Raw genomic sequence first — 15,869 nt, 5'->3', positions numbered from 1 at the left:
TGACAGTCTAGTGCCTGAACATATTTTCTAGCCAACAATTGAGGCACTCCACTGTAACTCCATTCCAAGATACTGCTTTTGTGGGATTGACTGACCCCTAGGAAACCGCACAAACAATTGCACATTAAAAGCGCTGTGTAAAAAGGTAACCGCAAATGATGTAGGCTTGAGAAAGCGAAAAAAACAAGAATTACAAAACTGCAGTGGATGCGGAATAGGAACAGTCTTTACAGAAAGGTCACCAGCAAGGCATGCACATATTGCTTTACTTATTCGTCTAGCCTCATTTGTACTCATTAAACCGACACTGCAACAAGGTGCAGATGCAGGTAACCCCTCAGCACAGTGCGCAGGGGAGCAGTTTCATGATCACATATCCCTCTGATACAAAACACGGAACAAGTGAATTCTCTGTTCAGCCGAGAGGCTTGTTTATATACAGAGGATGCTACTCACTCATTGGCAGACCCCCCTGGAAACAGGCCCTTTTATAATGGAGTGCTTGATCAGCCTAGGTGCTTCATGATTAAACATGATGGATGAAGGATGATGCTGGTGAGTTCTAGCTTCAAGGAATAATCAGTGAAACTCTTAACATCCACTTTGGTCTTCTCATCTACTCTTTATTAACTAGCATTTTTGCTCACAATATTATACTCCACACAGGAAGCTGACCCCTATGAGAACCCCTCTTTTGTGGTTCACCACATGCACTGCACACTTATGAACAATGCTGGGGGAGGGGGGTTGTGAACATCCGGACCAAGCCACAAGAAATAAACACATGAGTGACAGTCTCACAGTAATTTAGTCAAGCAGGAGGGAGGTGAGGGGGTGAGAGCAATGGGGTATGCAACTAAGCTGGAGTGAGTTAAAGGGCAGGAGTGATGAGACAAAACTAAAAGAAAAATGAATACAAGAGAGGGGAGCCACAGAAATTGTCACGCGTAGCAGGAGAATACTCTGTGAGAAGCTGTGTTTGTTGTGGGGCTGTTGTCACTCTTTCATTTCCATGCCTGAGTTATTGCGTGTACGTTCACTCGTTGCCTGGCCTGTCGCTCTTCTCTTTCTCTGATCCACTTGTTCGCTGTGTTTGTTCTCCGCGCCCTTTTACGTGCTTATGTGGGGCCTGCGGCATATTGGGGAAACTTTGTGTATTTTCAGTGCCCGCCTTCTGGCTGTGCAGTGGTCTCTTCGGCTCAAGGCGCAGCACAGGAACTGCACCATGGCAGGGGACAGCGTGGCTCTCAGAATGGTGGGTAGACCTGGAGGTGAGTGCAAGGAACGGAGAACCCTCTGTGACGTCTCAGTCTGAAGGCTTATTTCTCAGGGCTACGTTTGATGTCAAGTGAAGCGAAAGCGTAAAAACTCCCAGGATGTGGGACGATAAAGAATGGCGGGGGCTTTACTTGAAGTCGAGTTTACTCGTGTGAGATGTGGCATCCTAGGTTTCTTGCCAAACCTGGCTGGCATGCCAGGCTCACGTTGCACCACAAGAATGAGTGTGAAAAAAAAAATATATATATATATATATATATATATATATATCCAAACAGTTTACCGTCTTTGATTGTGGACAGAGAGTCGAGGCCCAGATTAGCTTAGTTCAAGTGCTTTTATTCAGCAACACTAACACCCAACGCGTTTCGCAGCCTCCGCCGCTTTCTCACGAGTGAATAGTTGTGTTCATTCAATAAAGTTTTATACAATAACAAAAAGGCTGATCATGTGACTCCTCGAGTGAAAGTGAAAACATACTCTCTTGTTAATACATTTCATTTCATAAATTGCGTACTTGGTCACGAGTTACCTATATTTACTAAACATAATCGTAAAACATATTTAGGTATTAGCAGTACATCTTGGGAAAATTTATGTCCGTTTAACATTCACGAACTGCTCCCACAAATCAGTGTCTCAGAGGTCAACTCGCAATACATTGTGATTAAAGTTTCTGAATTGCCTCATTCAGAAGCTTTCATGTTTAAACAAGCGATACTTTTAAAGTAGTATCCTGCAAGTTAGGCGCGTTCATTTACGCAGTGCTGGGTTCAATCATTCAGCGTGTTTCTAATCAAAGCTGTTACAAGTATTAACCTCACTGATAATCGCCTCAGCGGGTAAACAGTTCAAGAACTCGCATGCTCATGATAGTGTCATCAACGTTAGACGCGTTCATTCACGCAGTGCTGGGTTAAGTCATTCAGCAAGTTTTAAATCATGACTATTGCACGCATTAAACCTCACTGATAAATCTCCTCAGTGGGTTAACAGTTCAAGAACTCGCATGCTTATGATGGTGTCCTCTTACATAAGGCCCCAGTGGGCATAATCCATTGCTATACTGCTTAATTCGTTGTCTGCTTGAATCATTCTGTGTCTTGCTTGTGACTTTCATTCCATTCATGCATTCAGTAGTGAACACCCGTGACCTGCAAAATGAGAGAGCATATTCATTAAAATAATAGCCTCAGTTATCATAAGTGCATTAAAACAATCATATTTCCTAGAGTTCTATGAAGGCATTAAGTTTAGATTATACATCAGTTTCAACTAGACGCTTCTATTGTCCCAGGTGAGATGCCAGTCCCTCATCGATATTATGCCCTAAAGGAGACAATGTTTGGAATCCAATTATAAATCTGGATTCAAGTCTGCGTAATTCCTTTACTCTGTCTCCCCCTCTCTCTCTTTTAGGAACACAGTCCAACACCACAAATGATAAAAGGTTCGTGTTTTGGTTGTGCTCACTGAAAAAGTGACGGGCAATAGGGTATTGTTGGTCGTGGTGGTTGATGGCCCTCAGGTGTTCCAGTACTCTTTTCTTCGCTTTGTGTACTGTGCTCCCTATGTAAAATAATTCACATGGGCATTTGAGGGCATACACTGCGTATTCTGTCTCGCACGATAGATGTTTCTGAATTTTGAATGGTTTGGTCTTCGTGGATAACCTGACTGTTTTACAATTCTTACTGTTTTTACAGGCCTTACATTTGCCACAAATGTAAAACCCCTGAACTGGGTTCATTTTTTTGGGCACTAATTTGGGCAGGTTCGCTGGGCTTACTAGATCCCTGATAGATTTTCCTTTTCTAAAGGTGATTTGTGGATAATCATTCAATGACTTCCCAATCTCAAGGTCAGTTTGTAAAATGCTCCAATGTTTTTCAAGGCATTTCCTAACCTCATGGGACTTGTTACTATATGTGGTAACAAATCTGATTGTCTCATCACTGGGTATGCTGCCTACTGCTGACTCTCCTGTCAATAAATCATTTCTAGTTCTTAGTTTTACTTTGGAGCAGGCTGTTGATATGTTCTGATCACTGTATCCTCTTTCTTTAAATCTTTGAGTCATCACTCTGCACTCATTTTCGTATCCCGCATCCGTGCTGCAATTGCGTTTAGCACGCAGTAACTCTCCATATGGGATGCTCTCTATTAGGCTTTTAGGGTGACAGCTCCACGCATGCAACATACTGTTGCCAGCCGTGGCTTTGCGGTGTAGTGTGGTCTCAATTTTGCCATTCTGTACTTCCAACAACACATCTAGAAATTCCATCTGGGTTGGGTGCACCTGATGTGTGAATGATGGGTTCAATTGGTTATCATTCAAATTTTTCACAAAGTTGTCCGCCTCTTCTTTTGTACCTTCCCACACACAGAACACGTCATCTATAAATCTTGCCCATTTTTTGACATGTTTTTTATAAAGGGTGTGGGGTCTGACAATTTGTTCCTCCCACCATCCTAAGAAGAGACAGGCAAAGCTCGGGGCAAAACAAGTGCCCATCGAAGTCCCCATATATATGAAACAATCCCTGCTGCCTCTCGCCCGGAGCCCAGTGCTGGAAACCGCTGCGCAGGAAGAAGAGAGGAGACCTCGGGTGCAGTGAGCAATATTCCTTTATTGTAACCTCGAGGAAGCGGCACACCACAGCATGACGTTTCGGCCTACACAGAGGCCTTGATCACATGACGCACGCTGGGGAAAAGGCAATTTTTAAAGTGCTAGTGCTCAGTGGGAATACATTCCGATTGGTAGGTTTTTGGCCACGTGTTGCACATCATCATAGACATGGACAACAGATTGTAAGTTACGAACATCTCGGGATAATCCCAGAATTAGCGCCATATTGTAACGGTCCACACTATAATATTAAAGTGCAAATGCAATTACATTTATGTAAACAATATTCGACAAAGATCACTGGATAAATCCAAATGTGAAAACCAATATCGTTGTGCAAAGTGCAATATGTGTCATGAGGATCATACTCAATATATACACTATATACAATATACATCCTGTACAAATTCATGTATAACACCCAATTTCTGAACCAATATATACAAAATATAAATTCATAAATAATGTATCATAAATATATAAATATATATGTTAAAACCATGACTGTACAGTATATTGCAAATAAATATACATATAAACACAACACCATTGATGCGGGATGAGATCTATAGTAAACAATAATAATGTCATAGCATAAATGCTTTAGCCCTACTACCAAGATCGCAGCATCCCATTGTTAATGCACAAATTTGTTTACACATGTGTATACACTGAGCCGGAAGGTTCACGGGCAGAGAAGATGTTGACCCCACCTGAGGAGGGGAAACCATCGCAGCCTCTGCCCTGCGACCCTCCACTGTGCTCTCGAATTGCCTGGTTGGACCATACCTAAACCCGGATGTACCTACGTGACTAGTGAGAGATAAGAGGACTAACGTGCACTTTTTTATGTGAACATTTTTACGTTTTTTTGTGAATATGTGACATTGTTTTCTCCAACTCTTTCTCTATAGAGCTTGCTGGCTGGTTCCTTTAAAAGTGAAAAAAAGCTCTTAGTACATCCAAGTGCAACCTAAGCCTAGGCTGCACTCCACTTATGAACCATCCAACCCTCTAAGCTATATACTGTTAAGACCAGAAATCTCAATGACAAGACAGACAGATACACCTACATTATCCATTTGGAAGCATCAGACTGCTCAACAGGGGAAGCATATAACAGTGCACGACAGTATGTTATTGTCATAAACACGTATAGAAATCTTCAGTGGAATTCAATCCCCCCGGAGCTCGGCAATCCATTTCCAGTATGTACCTGGTTTCTAACTTTCTCAAGGCCCCATCCCTGTCTCCTCCTCTCCTAAGAGGACCAACACAGTCAATAGCATAGTAGCGCAACAGGGAACTGTCATTGTTATGGTGTTCCTTGAAGTGGCGAGCCACCGGATATGCTGGATCACTTGTATTGATGGCCCTAATGTGCTGGAGTATCCTCTTGTGCACCTGCAATTTGGTACTGCCAACATAACGCAGGGCACACGGACACTCCAGCACATACACCACATAATCACTTTTACACGTAAGCTGTTTTTTAATCTTGCGTGCAACAGAGGTGAATGGGATAGCATATTCGGTTTTATTCAACCCATGCTGGCAAGCCTTGCAGGATGAACACTTCCTGAAGCCCTTACTTTTTCCTAGCCAATTTTTACTGGTCAGGACTTCTGGGCTGGATTTAACTAGGACATTCTGCATGGAATATGCTCGACTGTATGTGATGGATGGGGTATTAGGTATTCTATCCCCTATCACTGGGTCACATTTCACCAGATTCCAATGTTTGGAAACTATTTTCCCCAGCGCTCCATGTTGCCTATTAAAGGCCCAAATCAATCTGACTGGTTGATCATTAGTGGTGGTGGACTTTTTGTGGATTTTAGGCTGAAGGGCATGGTTGCGTGGAATGGCATTAGCTTTAGTTATGGCTTTATCCACTATTGCGGCCTTATACCCCCTAGCCAGGAATCTAGACCTGCTGGCTTGCTGGGCCAGATTGCACTGGGCTTCTGTACTGCTCAATCGTCTTATGCGCAACATTTCTCCGTACGGAATGCTGCGTATAAGGTGAGCAGGGTGATGGCTGCTGGCGTGGAGAATCGTATTTCCAGCCGTCTCCTTACGATACAACCTCGTTTCTAGATTTGTTTCTCCTGGTGTAACTGTCATGTCAAGGAAATGCACCTGATCCCTGCTGATGGTAGAGGTAAAGTGCAGATTGTAATCATTCCTATTGATGAGGTCAACAAAGTGCTCAGCCTCTTGGCGAGTGCCCTTCCAGACTAGGAACACATCGTCTATATAACGATACCACCTAACAATAGATTGTCTGGAAATGTCAGCGTGCGTGCCATGGAGGACCTGTCTCTCCCAGTAGCCCATGTGAAGACAGGCATAACTGGGAGAGAAACAGGCCCCCATGGCCACACCCCTGACCTGCTGGTAATATCTATTGTTAAACATGAAAAAATTGTGGTGTAAACAAAATGAAATCATCGAAAGTAACATGCGGTTATGGTCAGCCATGATTATTGGTCTCAATCCTAGGTAGAATTCTATGGCTCTCAATCCTTCTTGGTGATTAATACTGGTATATAAAGACGTGACATCTAATGTAATGAGCCACAGATCCATACCCCACTCTATATCCTGTATCTTTCTTACAAAATCATTGGAATCTTGCACATAAGATGGTAACTCCTGAACAAATTCCTGCAAGAAAGAGTCCACATACACTTTTGTTTTCTCTAGTAAACCCCCGCACGCTGCAATTATCGGTCTTCCCGGGGGTTTATTTGGGTTCTTGTGGATCTTCGGGATTAGGTATAGGACTGGCATGACTGGATGGTTATTCTTTAGATATTTAAGCTCATCCATGCTCAGTAGGCCAAAGGACCTCCACCCCATGAGCAATGAGTGGAAGTCTTCCTGAGCTTTTTTGACCAACGAAATGTCACTATGTCTGTAGCAGTTCAGATCATTCAGTTGGGAGAGGGCTTCTTCTAGGTATAGTTTTCGTGGCCACACAACTATATTCCCTCCCTTGTCAGACTGTCTGACGATAACATTTTCATTGGCCTGAATTTTTTGGATAAGACGCATGTATTGATCATTTTGTGTGAATTTTTTCCGTTTGGAATTGAGCACCTTGGAGTGTAATGACTTAATGTCTTGTGGGACGATAAAGAATGGCGGGGGCTTTACTTGAAGTCGAGTTTACTCGTGTGAGATGTGGCATCCTAGGTTTCTTGCCAAACCTGGCTGGCATGCCAGGCTCACGTTGCACCACAAGAATGAGTGTGAAAAAAAAAAATATATATATGTATGTATGTATATATGTATGTATGTATGTATGTATGTATATATATGTATGTATGTATATTTTTCCAGAATGGCCTGGAGGTGAATTTTAGTAGGCACATATATATCGTTGCTGACGTTATGGCTAGTGGAAACTGATGCAAAAGTGGCCTTGTATGCATTGAACACAGCTGGCGAGAAGGGTGATTATCGAAAAACAGTGCAGGTCAAATTTCGACTTGCAGTAACATGCACTGAGCATCAGTGTCAATATCTGAAGGAAAGCCATGACCAGATATGCACGATTACCTGATAGAGCGCTTTATCGCCAACATAAACCTTTTCTCTCATCCAAGTAAGAGCGAGCAAGCATAACGTCCAGAGAAAAGCAGAGCAACTAACAGCATTGAGAATGGCCGCTTAGCACTCTAGCAAAGGCCCATTGCAAAAGCTTTCCCACATACACTTGCTTCCATCTCCGTAAAGTAGTAATGGGAGGGCCTGGAATAATTATGGCTAAAGGCACCATAACAAAGATGGTCTGCTCTGATTAGGCGTCTGCTGTCTTTATTGTGAAAGACAGTATTTAGCTTGTGGATATCTGCCTGGAAGTCAGTGTGCAACCATACAGAAAAGGCAGATTTGGAAAGGCGCTGAAGAAGCTATAAACTGCAGGTAGGCACGGGTTAGCTCAGTGGTGAGGCAGTAATAATGTGAGTGAGGGTCGCTTAGACAGTCTTGGAGTGGCACTATGGTACCCCGTGGAGAGATGATCTCAGAAAGTCACGGACAAGACCATAAACCCAGAAACAAAGCCATGTGAAAACGGATTAATCTGCTCGGAGAGGCACCTCTAAGATGCTAGTTTGATCGGAATAAATCCCAGGTTATGAGGCATAAATTGAGCATTCATCTGCTATGCAAAAAGAGAAAATTAATGCAGATGAGACAACTTTTGGCAAATCAGGAATCTGTTGAATGCCACTTATTAAGGTGGTTTATAAGTGGGAACCTATTAAAAAAAAAACAAATGGGAAAACTAGGGACAAAGAGTATTGTGATGCAGATAGCCATTAATGGAGGGGAAGACCCCCCAACCCCCCACCCCCACCCCGCGTAAGGGAGGACTTAAACAGTGGGAGTCGTGAAGTGGATTTGGTAAGTTTGCAACTCTGCAAACTAGCCTTCAATAAGGATAGTAGCACATAAGTAGGCAAATAGATGGAAAAATGCTAACGCAGCAGGTGTGTGCCACAAGAGCACGCTGAACACAGGCAAAACCCTTATGCATGCAAAACTGAACCAGAGGCGTACTGCACAGGAAGGCGACACTTCAGATACATGGGGCTAGCTTGGCAAGACTGCTTGAGAAGCATACAGCCTGCCTCTAAGCCCGTCTGATTCTAGACTCCCCATACAGATCCCAGAGTTCACAGGGGTGGAAGTGATTTGCTAGAAAGGAAGACCAAGACCATGAGGCGGAGGTACGTCTGAACAATGAGTCTGGAATAGGAATGCATGGTCATGCAATTGGAGTTTTACCAATGACTAAATATGATTAAAGCATCTAGAGAGTAGGGAAGAAAGGTACGGGGACGGCTAGAGAGTAATGTGATGTTTTGAAATACATTTTTCACTGGCTGCAATAAATATCGGATCGGTGTGTGTTTAGAAACATTTTCAAAAATGTGATATAGAAACAGAGGAAAAAAAATAAAGATACCGGTACAATTAGATGGCGCAAAAAATCATCAAGAAGGGAGAGAAACAAGCGTTTGCCGCGGCGATCGTGTAAGCGATCGTGTGCTCTGTGGTGGGGGAGGGACAGAGCGTGTCGCGCTGTAAGGGTGCCGCGAGGAAAGCCAGATAGCTGCTGCGACCGTGCTCGCAAGCTTGAGGCCACATAGAAAGCATGTGGTCGCATTTTAAAATGCCCACTCACTAAAAGTCTCACCAGGGCAGTGCATGCACTGGCTCGGGCGAGACCTAAAATGGATATCACCAAGTGACCCTGATAGTCATGGATCACATCCATCTATTAGGTATAATCGTCCTGTTCAGTTCAAAGAAGATGTTCAGGAATAGTGTCTCCCAGATGGTACCTAGGGGAATGGTGTTGGTGTAAGTCAACTCATAAATATGGAAACAAAAACACCTAAATGTTGCACTATCCCATGATGGGATTACTGTGTGTAAGGCAAAGAGTTTGTAAGTGTAAAGCAAATTAATCCACATTAATTTTCATAGCTGAGGACACGTGTAATTAAGCCAGTACTACCCTGTCCCCATCCTATCGTAAGAAGCAGAGAGCCCAAATGGTGCACACAAGTGCTGTTCACAGCATAACGATCTAGTCTGGCTATATATAAAATATCATATAAAAGCCGACATAAATAGTGGCACACCGGTAAAGTGAACTACTACTTCCTTGCAGAACTGGTGCTGACGTTTGGCATGGTTCCATTCAGAAAAATGGAACTGAAAAGTAAATACAACCCATCCCTACCTTTGTGTAGCTATTAACATGAAAATAACGTGGATAAGTACATGGAGTGACTAGCATATTCTTATTGTTGTGGATTTGGGTTTTATTCATTGATTGCAGTTACATTGTAGTTTTCCTTTTCAGCTGAAGCTGCAGGAGAGTCTCTGCGCTCCTTACGCAGCGGTTAATTTCTCCTTCATTTACGGGCCGAGGAGCTTCATGTGCGGTGTGGCCCCTTCGCAGGCCAGGTGGTGATGCGCTTATGTGCCAGGGCGGTTTCTCTTAATGATCACGCGGCTCTGTCGGGTCCCTTTTCAACTTGGTAGCCGCGCTTCGCGGGAGCCTTGTTGACATGTCAGGGCCTGGAGACATATGCCCTTTGCACAGGGCCTGTATTCCATGGCACGAACGATAATTAAATGCCCAACTCTGGTTTCCCTGTGAGTGATGCCGCCACCTCATCCCAATGGAGGTCTATATTAGCGTTGGGGCACACGAGTGCTTGGCTGCTTTTAGTCTGCGGTCTGCTTCATTCTTTGCATCTGCAGTCCTCATCATTGCTGGGGATTTGGCCACGCCACTTGGGGGATTTCGGGGACATAATAGCAACTTATTCTGTAGTGTCAGAACTTGGTGAGTTCAGCCCTCCTTTGTTCCTGCTGGCCTATAATTGATCTGCACCCTTCGGGTCTTTATATTTTAGAAGCACTGCTTCTCTGTCATAATAAGGGACACTGTCCCAGGCTGATCTTTGTGAATAATTTGGGTGTGTGTCCCTAGGGCCTAGACTTTACCTGATTGGCGACCTTTGGTCCTCCCAAACCTGTGCCGAGTTCCCCTTAGTGCCATGTTTGACAGTTCATCTGTTGCCACAGCGACCTCTGCCTGGGGTATGCAGTTGTCAGAATGTTTATATGGAGGAGGAGACTTTGTCCTTCCTACCTTGGGACGGCGACTTCTATGATGCAGTGGATGCATCCATCCACAGGGCAGTGGCGGAGGCTGTGGCCCCGGTTGAGCCGCGCCTATATAGGCATACTTGAACGGTTATACCAGACTGAATCAGCCCAAGACCGTGATTGAACTCGAACCTTCCCGCCCTAAGCAGAGGTTGCCAGGGATGGACCAGGACGAATTTGGGCGCCTTTAAAGAGCCTTTCTGGCTCCTACTCAACCTCCAGCTGGTCCTTTGGGTTCAGCCAGTGATCTGCTGGACTGCATTCCCCCCACTCTCATCAGACGCTGGACGGTGGTTACTCCCATGGGGACTCTGACACAGACCTTGGCGCCCGCTTGCTGCCAATGGCACCTCAGACATGCTGGATCCAGATGACATCATATGCCCGCATTCTGCTGAGGGGACTCCTGCAAGAAAAGCAGCAAACTATGTTGTGTTCCAGTGGAGCAAACCTCTGGTAAAAAAAATAAGCTTGTAGCCACTTACGCACAGAATGCCCTAGGCCATCTCTGGAGGGGAAGTGTAGCCCTTACTCCAGAAATTGATGCCACAATGGCCACTTTCTTCGTCAAATTTATTGAGGACCCCAACACTGGGATTGACCGGTCTCGGCATTAAGACAAACTGTTGGACTCTATTGGGCAATTAACTAAGATCCGAGATATGAGGGGGAGACCAAGGTTTCTGGTTCTCGAAGTCTTATCTCGTTGGGCTCAGGGAGCAGTTTTATTTTTGGGCAATGCCAATTGTGTCCTATCTACGGAGCGTTGGCGCTCCCTTCTTATATAGGTGGACCCTAATTTGGGTGACTTGCAGTCCTCGGAGGCTGGAGCGGTGGCCCGGAGAACTTTTGGGAGATCCTTCTTTTAAGGAGCTCGGGAAGTTTGTGGCTACATTTTCTTCCCTGGACGGGCGCACACTTCCGTTAAGAGGATTTTTCATCCTTGTGTTTTCCACGGGGCCGCCGTGTAGAGGCTGGAGGGTTAGGGGTTTGTGATAAACAAATCCAAGTCTCTCCTACTCCCATCCCAGACTACCGAATTTCTGGGTTTTGTCACAGACTCTGCAAGTGCATCCTTACGTCTTCTATCTAAGAGGATGGCAAAGATTCACCACCAGCTGCGGCTGACTCTCTCCAGGACTTACACCTTGTTAAACCTGATAGCAAGGGTGGTGGGTTTACTGTCCTCTTCAATTTAGATGATCAGCAGGCTCCTTTGCAGTATGTTGTTGGACCAAGGACAACATTCGGTTTTGCTTATTTCTAAAATGGACAACATGTCCAGGGTGCATTGTATCAATCCCATGGGTGGGACCAGGTCAAAGACATTGTCGTACCTAGCGAAATACTTTTGGCACTTCTGCCTGGACCATTATTATTATTATTATTATTATTATTATTATTATTATTTGGAATTTTGTATAGCGCGTGGTTACCCTCTGGCATCCCAGCGCTTGTTCAGGACTCCAGGGGCTAGAATGGAAAAAAGCATTAAGCTGGGAACAGGTGGGTCTTGAGTAGCTTCCGGAACCGCATAGTACAAGTCTCTGCACGTAGATTCAAAGGAAGCGCATTCCACAAATTGGCCGCGTTCACTGAGAATCTTCTGCCACCCGTCCGGGCTTTTTTCACTCTGACCGTTTGTAACAAATATTTATGATCCGAGCGTAGGGCTCTAGTAGCCTTATAGGGGAGCACCATACTGCCCAAAATGGGAGGTCCCTTCCCCCGAAGGATTTTATGAGCAGTGCAGAGGGATTTAAATGTTATCCGCTCCCGTCCCGGAAGCCAGTGCAGCGCTCTTAAAACCGGTTTTGCTGACTGCCTCCTGACCATCATTTATCGGTCAGCGCAGAGTATTTTCCAGGGCAGTCAAACCAGGTGGCAGATTGGCATTCTCGTCATTGCCACGATTACCGTCTCTGGAAATTGGATGCGGAACTCTTCTCCATAATCCCAGACAAGTGGGGCTCGTTTCTAGTGGACCTCCTTGCCGCGAGACTGAATAATCAAGTTTTCCATTTTTTAATTTAGAGGCCAGACCCGTATGCCTTCCTCCAGGATTGGAAGCTGGAGCTGGGGTATGCGTTTCCTCCGTTTTTAGTGGTGACGAGGGTGGCAACCCAGATCTGCCCTCCGCAGAAGGGGTGTTAGTGACGCCTTATTGGAGATTGCAAGTTTGGTTCCTAGTTCTGATAGAATCCAATCCTACTCCACCTCTTTCAGAATCTTCTCATGGATCTGAACCTCATGCCACACCAGCTGGTGTTGGATGGTTCTCTCCGCCTTATGGTGTGACGGATGAGAGGCATAAATGAAAAATCCCGGGACTTTTGAAAGAGACTGCAAGTCTCCTGTCCGAGGCTTGGGCGGACAGCACAGGCAAGTGACACAGATCGACCTGGATGAGATGAATTGGTTGCTGTATTCGACAGGGCCTGGATACCATGGATGCAAATATAGTCCAGATACTTATATTTTTGTAATAACTATCTTCAGAAGGTTTGGCATACCGGACTATTAATACCTCCGATATTTCAGCTGGCTAGGTGCCAAAAATTGGGTCCCCTTTTGGGGAGCATCTTATTGTCTGTAAGTTACTACATGGGGTTCGACTTTCTTTGCCCACGGAGTCATGTCAATCACATCCTAAATGTTTTTATATCCTGGTAACCCAATTGTTTCTTGTCACACAAGGAACTTTCCACCAAAATTGCTTTGCTGCTTTGCCTAGTTTCGGATGTTAGAGCCCTGGTTATTACAGGTACAGTATTCTCCTTTCATGGGGTCTCCATTATGATCAGTAGAATGACTTAGTCACATTTGAGAGTTATTTCTTACCCTGCATTTGCGGGCTCTTCCAAGCTAGATGTTTGAATACATATGAAGAAATTACAGAGGAACTCCATCCCCCTGGTGGGAGACAACTTTTGATTGCCTAAGGAAGCCACATGAGCAGTCTCTTCCGCTGTGATTGCCCGTTGGGTCCATTGGGTGATGTGTGAGGCTGGTATAAATGGGGATGTTTGGGGCACACTCTGCCTATGGTTCCATGGCATCAAAAGCTTTTCAGCTGGGAGCCGGTTTGGGGGATATCATGAATGTGGCAGATTGGCCCTCTGATTCTACTTTCAAGAGATTGTACTTAAAGCCGGTTGTGGACATTGCTTAGTTGGTAGTGGATAAGCTTTGAACTAACATAATACTCTCCTCCGGTCCTGACATGCAATGAAAGATGACCTAGCTATCTTAACAGAATAGTTTGATTCTATTAAGTACTCCGAGTCGAGGATTATCCCACCGCGGCAAGAAACATTTCTCTTTGATTCCCTCCCTGTATTCATTATGTATTGAGTTTTCCATGTCTAGCCGTCATTAAATCTGTTTCTTAGTCATACTCTTGATTTTAATTATTTAGACAACTGTCTTCTTTGTAAGAGGTTTTGTCCTTGTTAAGGATACAAGTATATGGCTCTCCTTGTTTTCTTACCAGGAATGGATGGCTCAAAGCAGGATTTGAGTGAAGGAGAGCTATGTGATTTCGCATGAAAAAGAGGCAGTCCAGACAGTGAAGATGGACTTTGTTGGGACTGCCTCTATTTGATTGGCTGTTTATATTTGTTCTAAGCCCCAATAGATTTCTGGGGATGATAGTTTTATACTGTGATGCTTTCTCATATGGTTGCTGTGAATTTTGATATCAGCGAAGTAAAGACTTTAAAGCATAATCCTTGCCTCCAAGTCCTTAACCCGTTGCGTGCACGCGTCGGCCAACGGCCATCGCGAGCACTACCTCGGTAATGCTGCGCACATCCGTTGGCCGACGTGCCCCCGCCCACTCAATAATTTGCACTGCGGTTAAGGAGTTAAAAGAATTGACATTTTTCATTCTAACTATCCATTCTTGTGTCATGTTAAATTTTGCCCTGCCCTCTGTCTCCTTTAATGCAATTGTGACCTCCTTTCCTTGGTCTCAAAGGTCTTGTGTTTTCTCTTATGCAGGTTCCTCATCCTCTCTGTGGTGCTGTTTGGGTTGACATACAATCCCAACGAGACGTGCTCTCTGAATCTGGTGGACCACGGAAGGGGTTACCTCGGAATCCTGCTCAGCTGCATGATAGCCGAAGTGGCTATTATCTGGCTAAGCATGCGCGGTGGCATCTTGTACACTGAGCCCCGGGACTCCATGCAGTATGTTCTCTACGTAAGGCTGGGTATGTACATTTTCCATTGATAACTTCCTTCACATCTTGTATTATTAGTATACCTCAAATCATTATTGATATATACCATGGTGCAGTGGTGCTCAGATTGCAATGTGTGGTGCTGGTGATTGTGGTGTTACTTCTGATACTGAAGTAGTCCTGGACAGTGCGATGGAACTGTGCTCTTAGAGCAGTGTGATTCCGATTGTGTTGTTGCAGGAGTGTTGATATATAGCAACTTGTGCAGTTATACTGATGCTGTGTTGGGTGGGATGTGATGTGCTGTGCAGTGTAATGCACTGGTGGTGAAGGTGCATTGTGATGCAGTAGCACTGACTATGCTGTGCGACAGAGATGGTTTGTGTCTGTGGAAGAACATTACAAAATATTTTGCAACAGAGCGCCCCCATCATATAATGAAACAAATAAATAAAGGTGCACGCTTATTGCCACCAATGAAGCAGAACAATTTATAAATGTCTGCTAGCAAAATGCCAACATAAAGTACAACAAAAAACTATGGTTAACGAGGCTTTGTTGTGTTTTCGCCCCATCTTAGAGCCCCTGCCTCTCCACTCTGCCTATTTCAGGAAGAATTAGCCCCCCCTCCCCCGGTCCCCAAAATTTTTATTAGCCCCCCCCACACCTAAATGTGGCTCTAGTTGCTCCTCTGATTCCAAGTGTGTATATGTGTGACCATTGTATAGCGCAGACCTTGCCGAAAGTTAGTGGAGACTGTACAGGTTCAGGCAAAGACACTGGCAACGTGTGGCAGGAGGAGTAGCTGGTTCGTAAGAGAGAGGGTGAACGGTTAATGCATACGAGTGTAGACAAGATGGCGGCGCCTTGTACAGTGTATGCCAAAGAAATTCGATGGGAAAAACAAATTCAGAGTCATATATATATATATTTATTTATTGTAATTGTATTTGCATTTATGTAGCGCTTACTACCCCTGCTGAGGCGTCGAAATGTGTGTGTGTGAGACATAGCAGAAAGACCGAATCACAATAATTTAAAATATTAAGTTTGCATGCCCCAGCTTCCAGACC

The 15,869-nt window shown here is 44.6% G+C and overlaps 1 protein-coding gene across 3 annotated transcripts in view; it reads left to right on the top strand.

Moving 5' to 3' along the window:
• DAGLA (diacylglycerol lipase alpha) overlaps positions 1–15,869 on the top strand; it is a 642,479-nt gene that overhangs the window by 469,684 nt on the left and 156,926 nt on the right. For all 3 annotated transcript variants that reach the window (XM_086955592.1, XM_086955591.1, XM_086955593.1), the window contains exon 3: positions 14,615–14,826. In XM_086955592.1, the coding sequence (XP_086811718.1) occupies positions 14,615–14,826 (212 nt within the window). The remainder of the gene's footprint in view (positions 1–14,614; positions 14,827–15,869) is intronic.

Source organism: Lissotriton vulgaris, chromosome 2_1 (genome assembly GCF_964263255.1).
Source record: "Lissotriton vulgaris chromosome 2_1, aLisVul1.2, whole genome shotgun sequence".
NCBI classification, from domain to species: domain Eukaryota; kingdom Metazoa; phylum Chordata; class Amphibia; order Caudata; family Salamandridae; genus Lissotriton; species Lissotriton vulgaris.
Note: the sequence above shows the minus strand (reverse complement) of the source record. Positions and strands in the feature narration are given on the sequence as shown.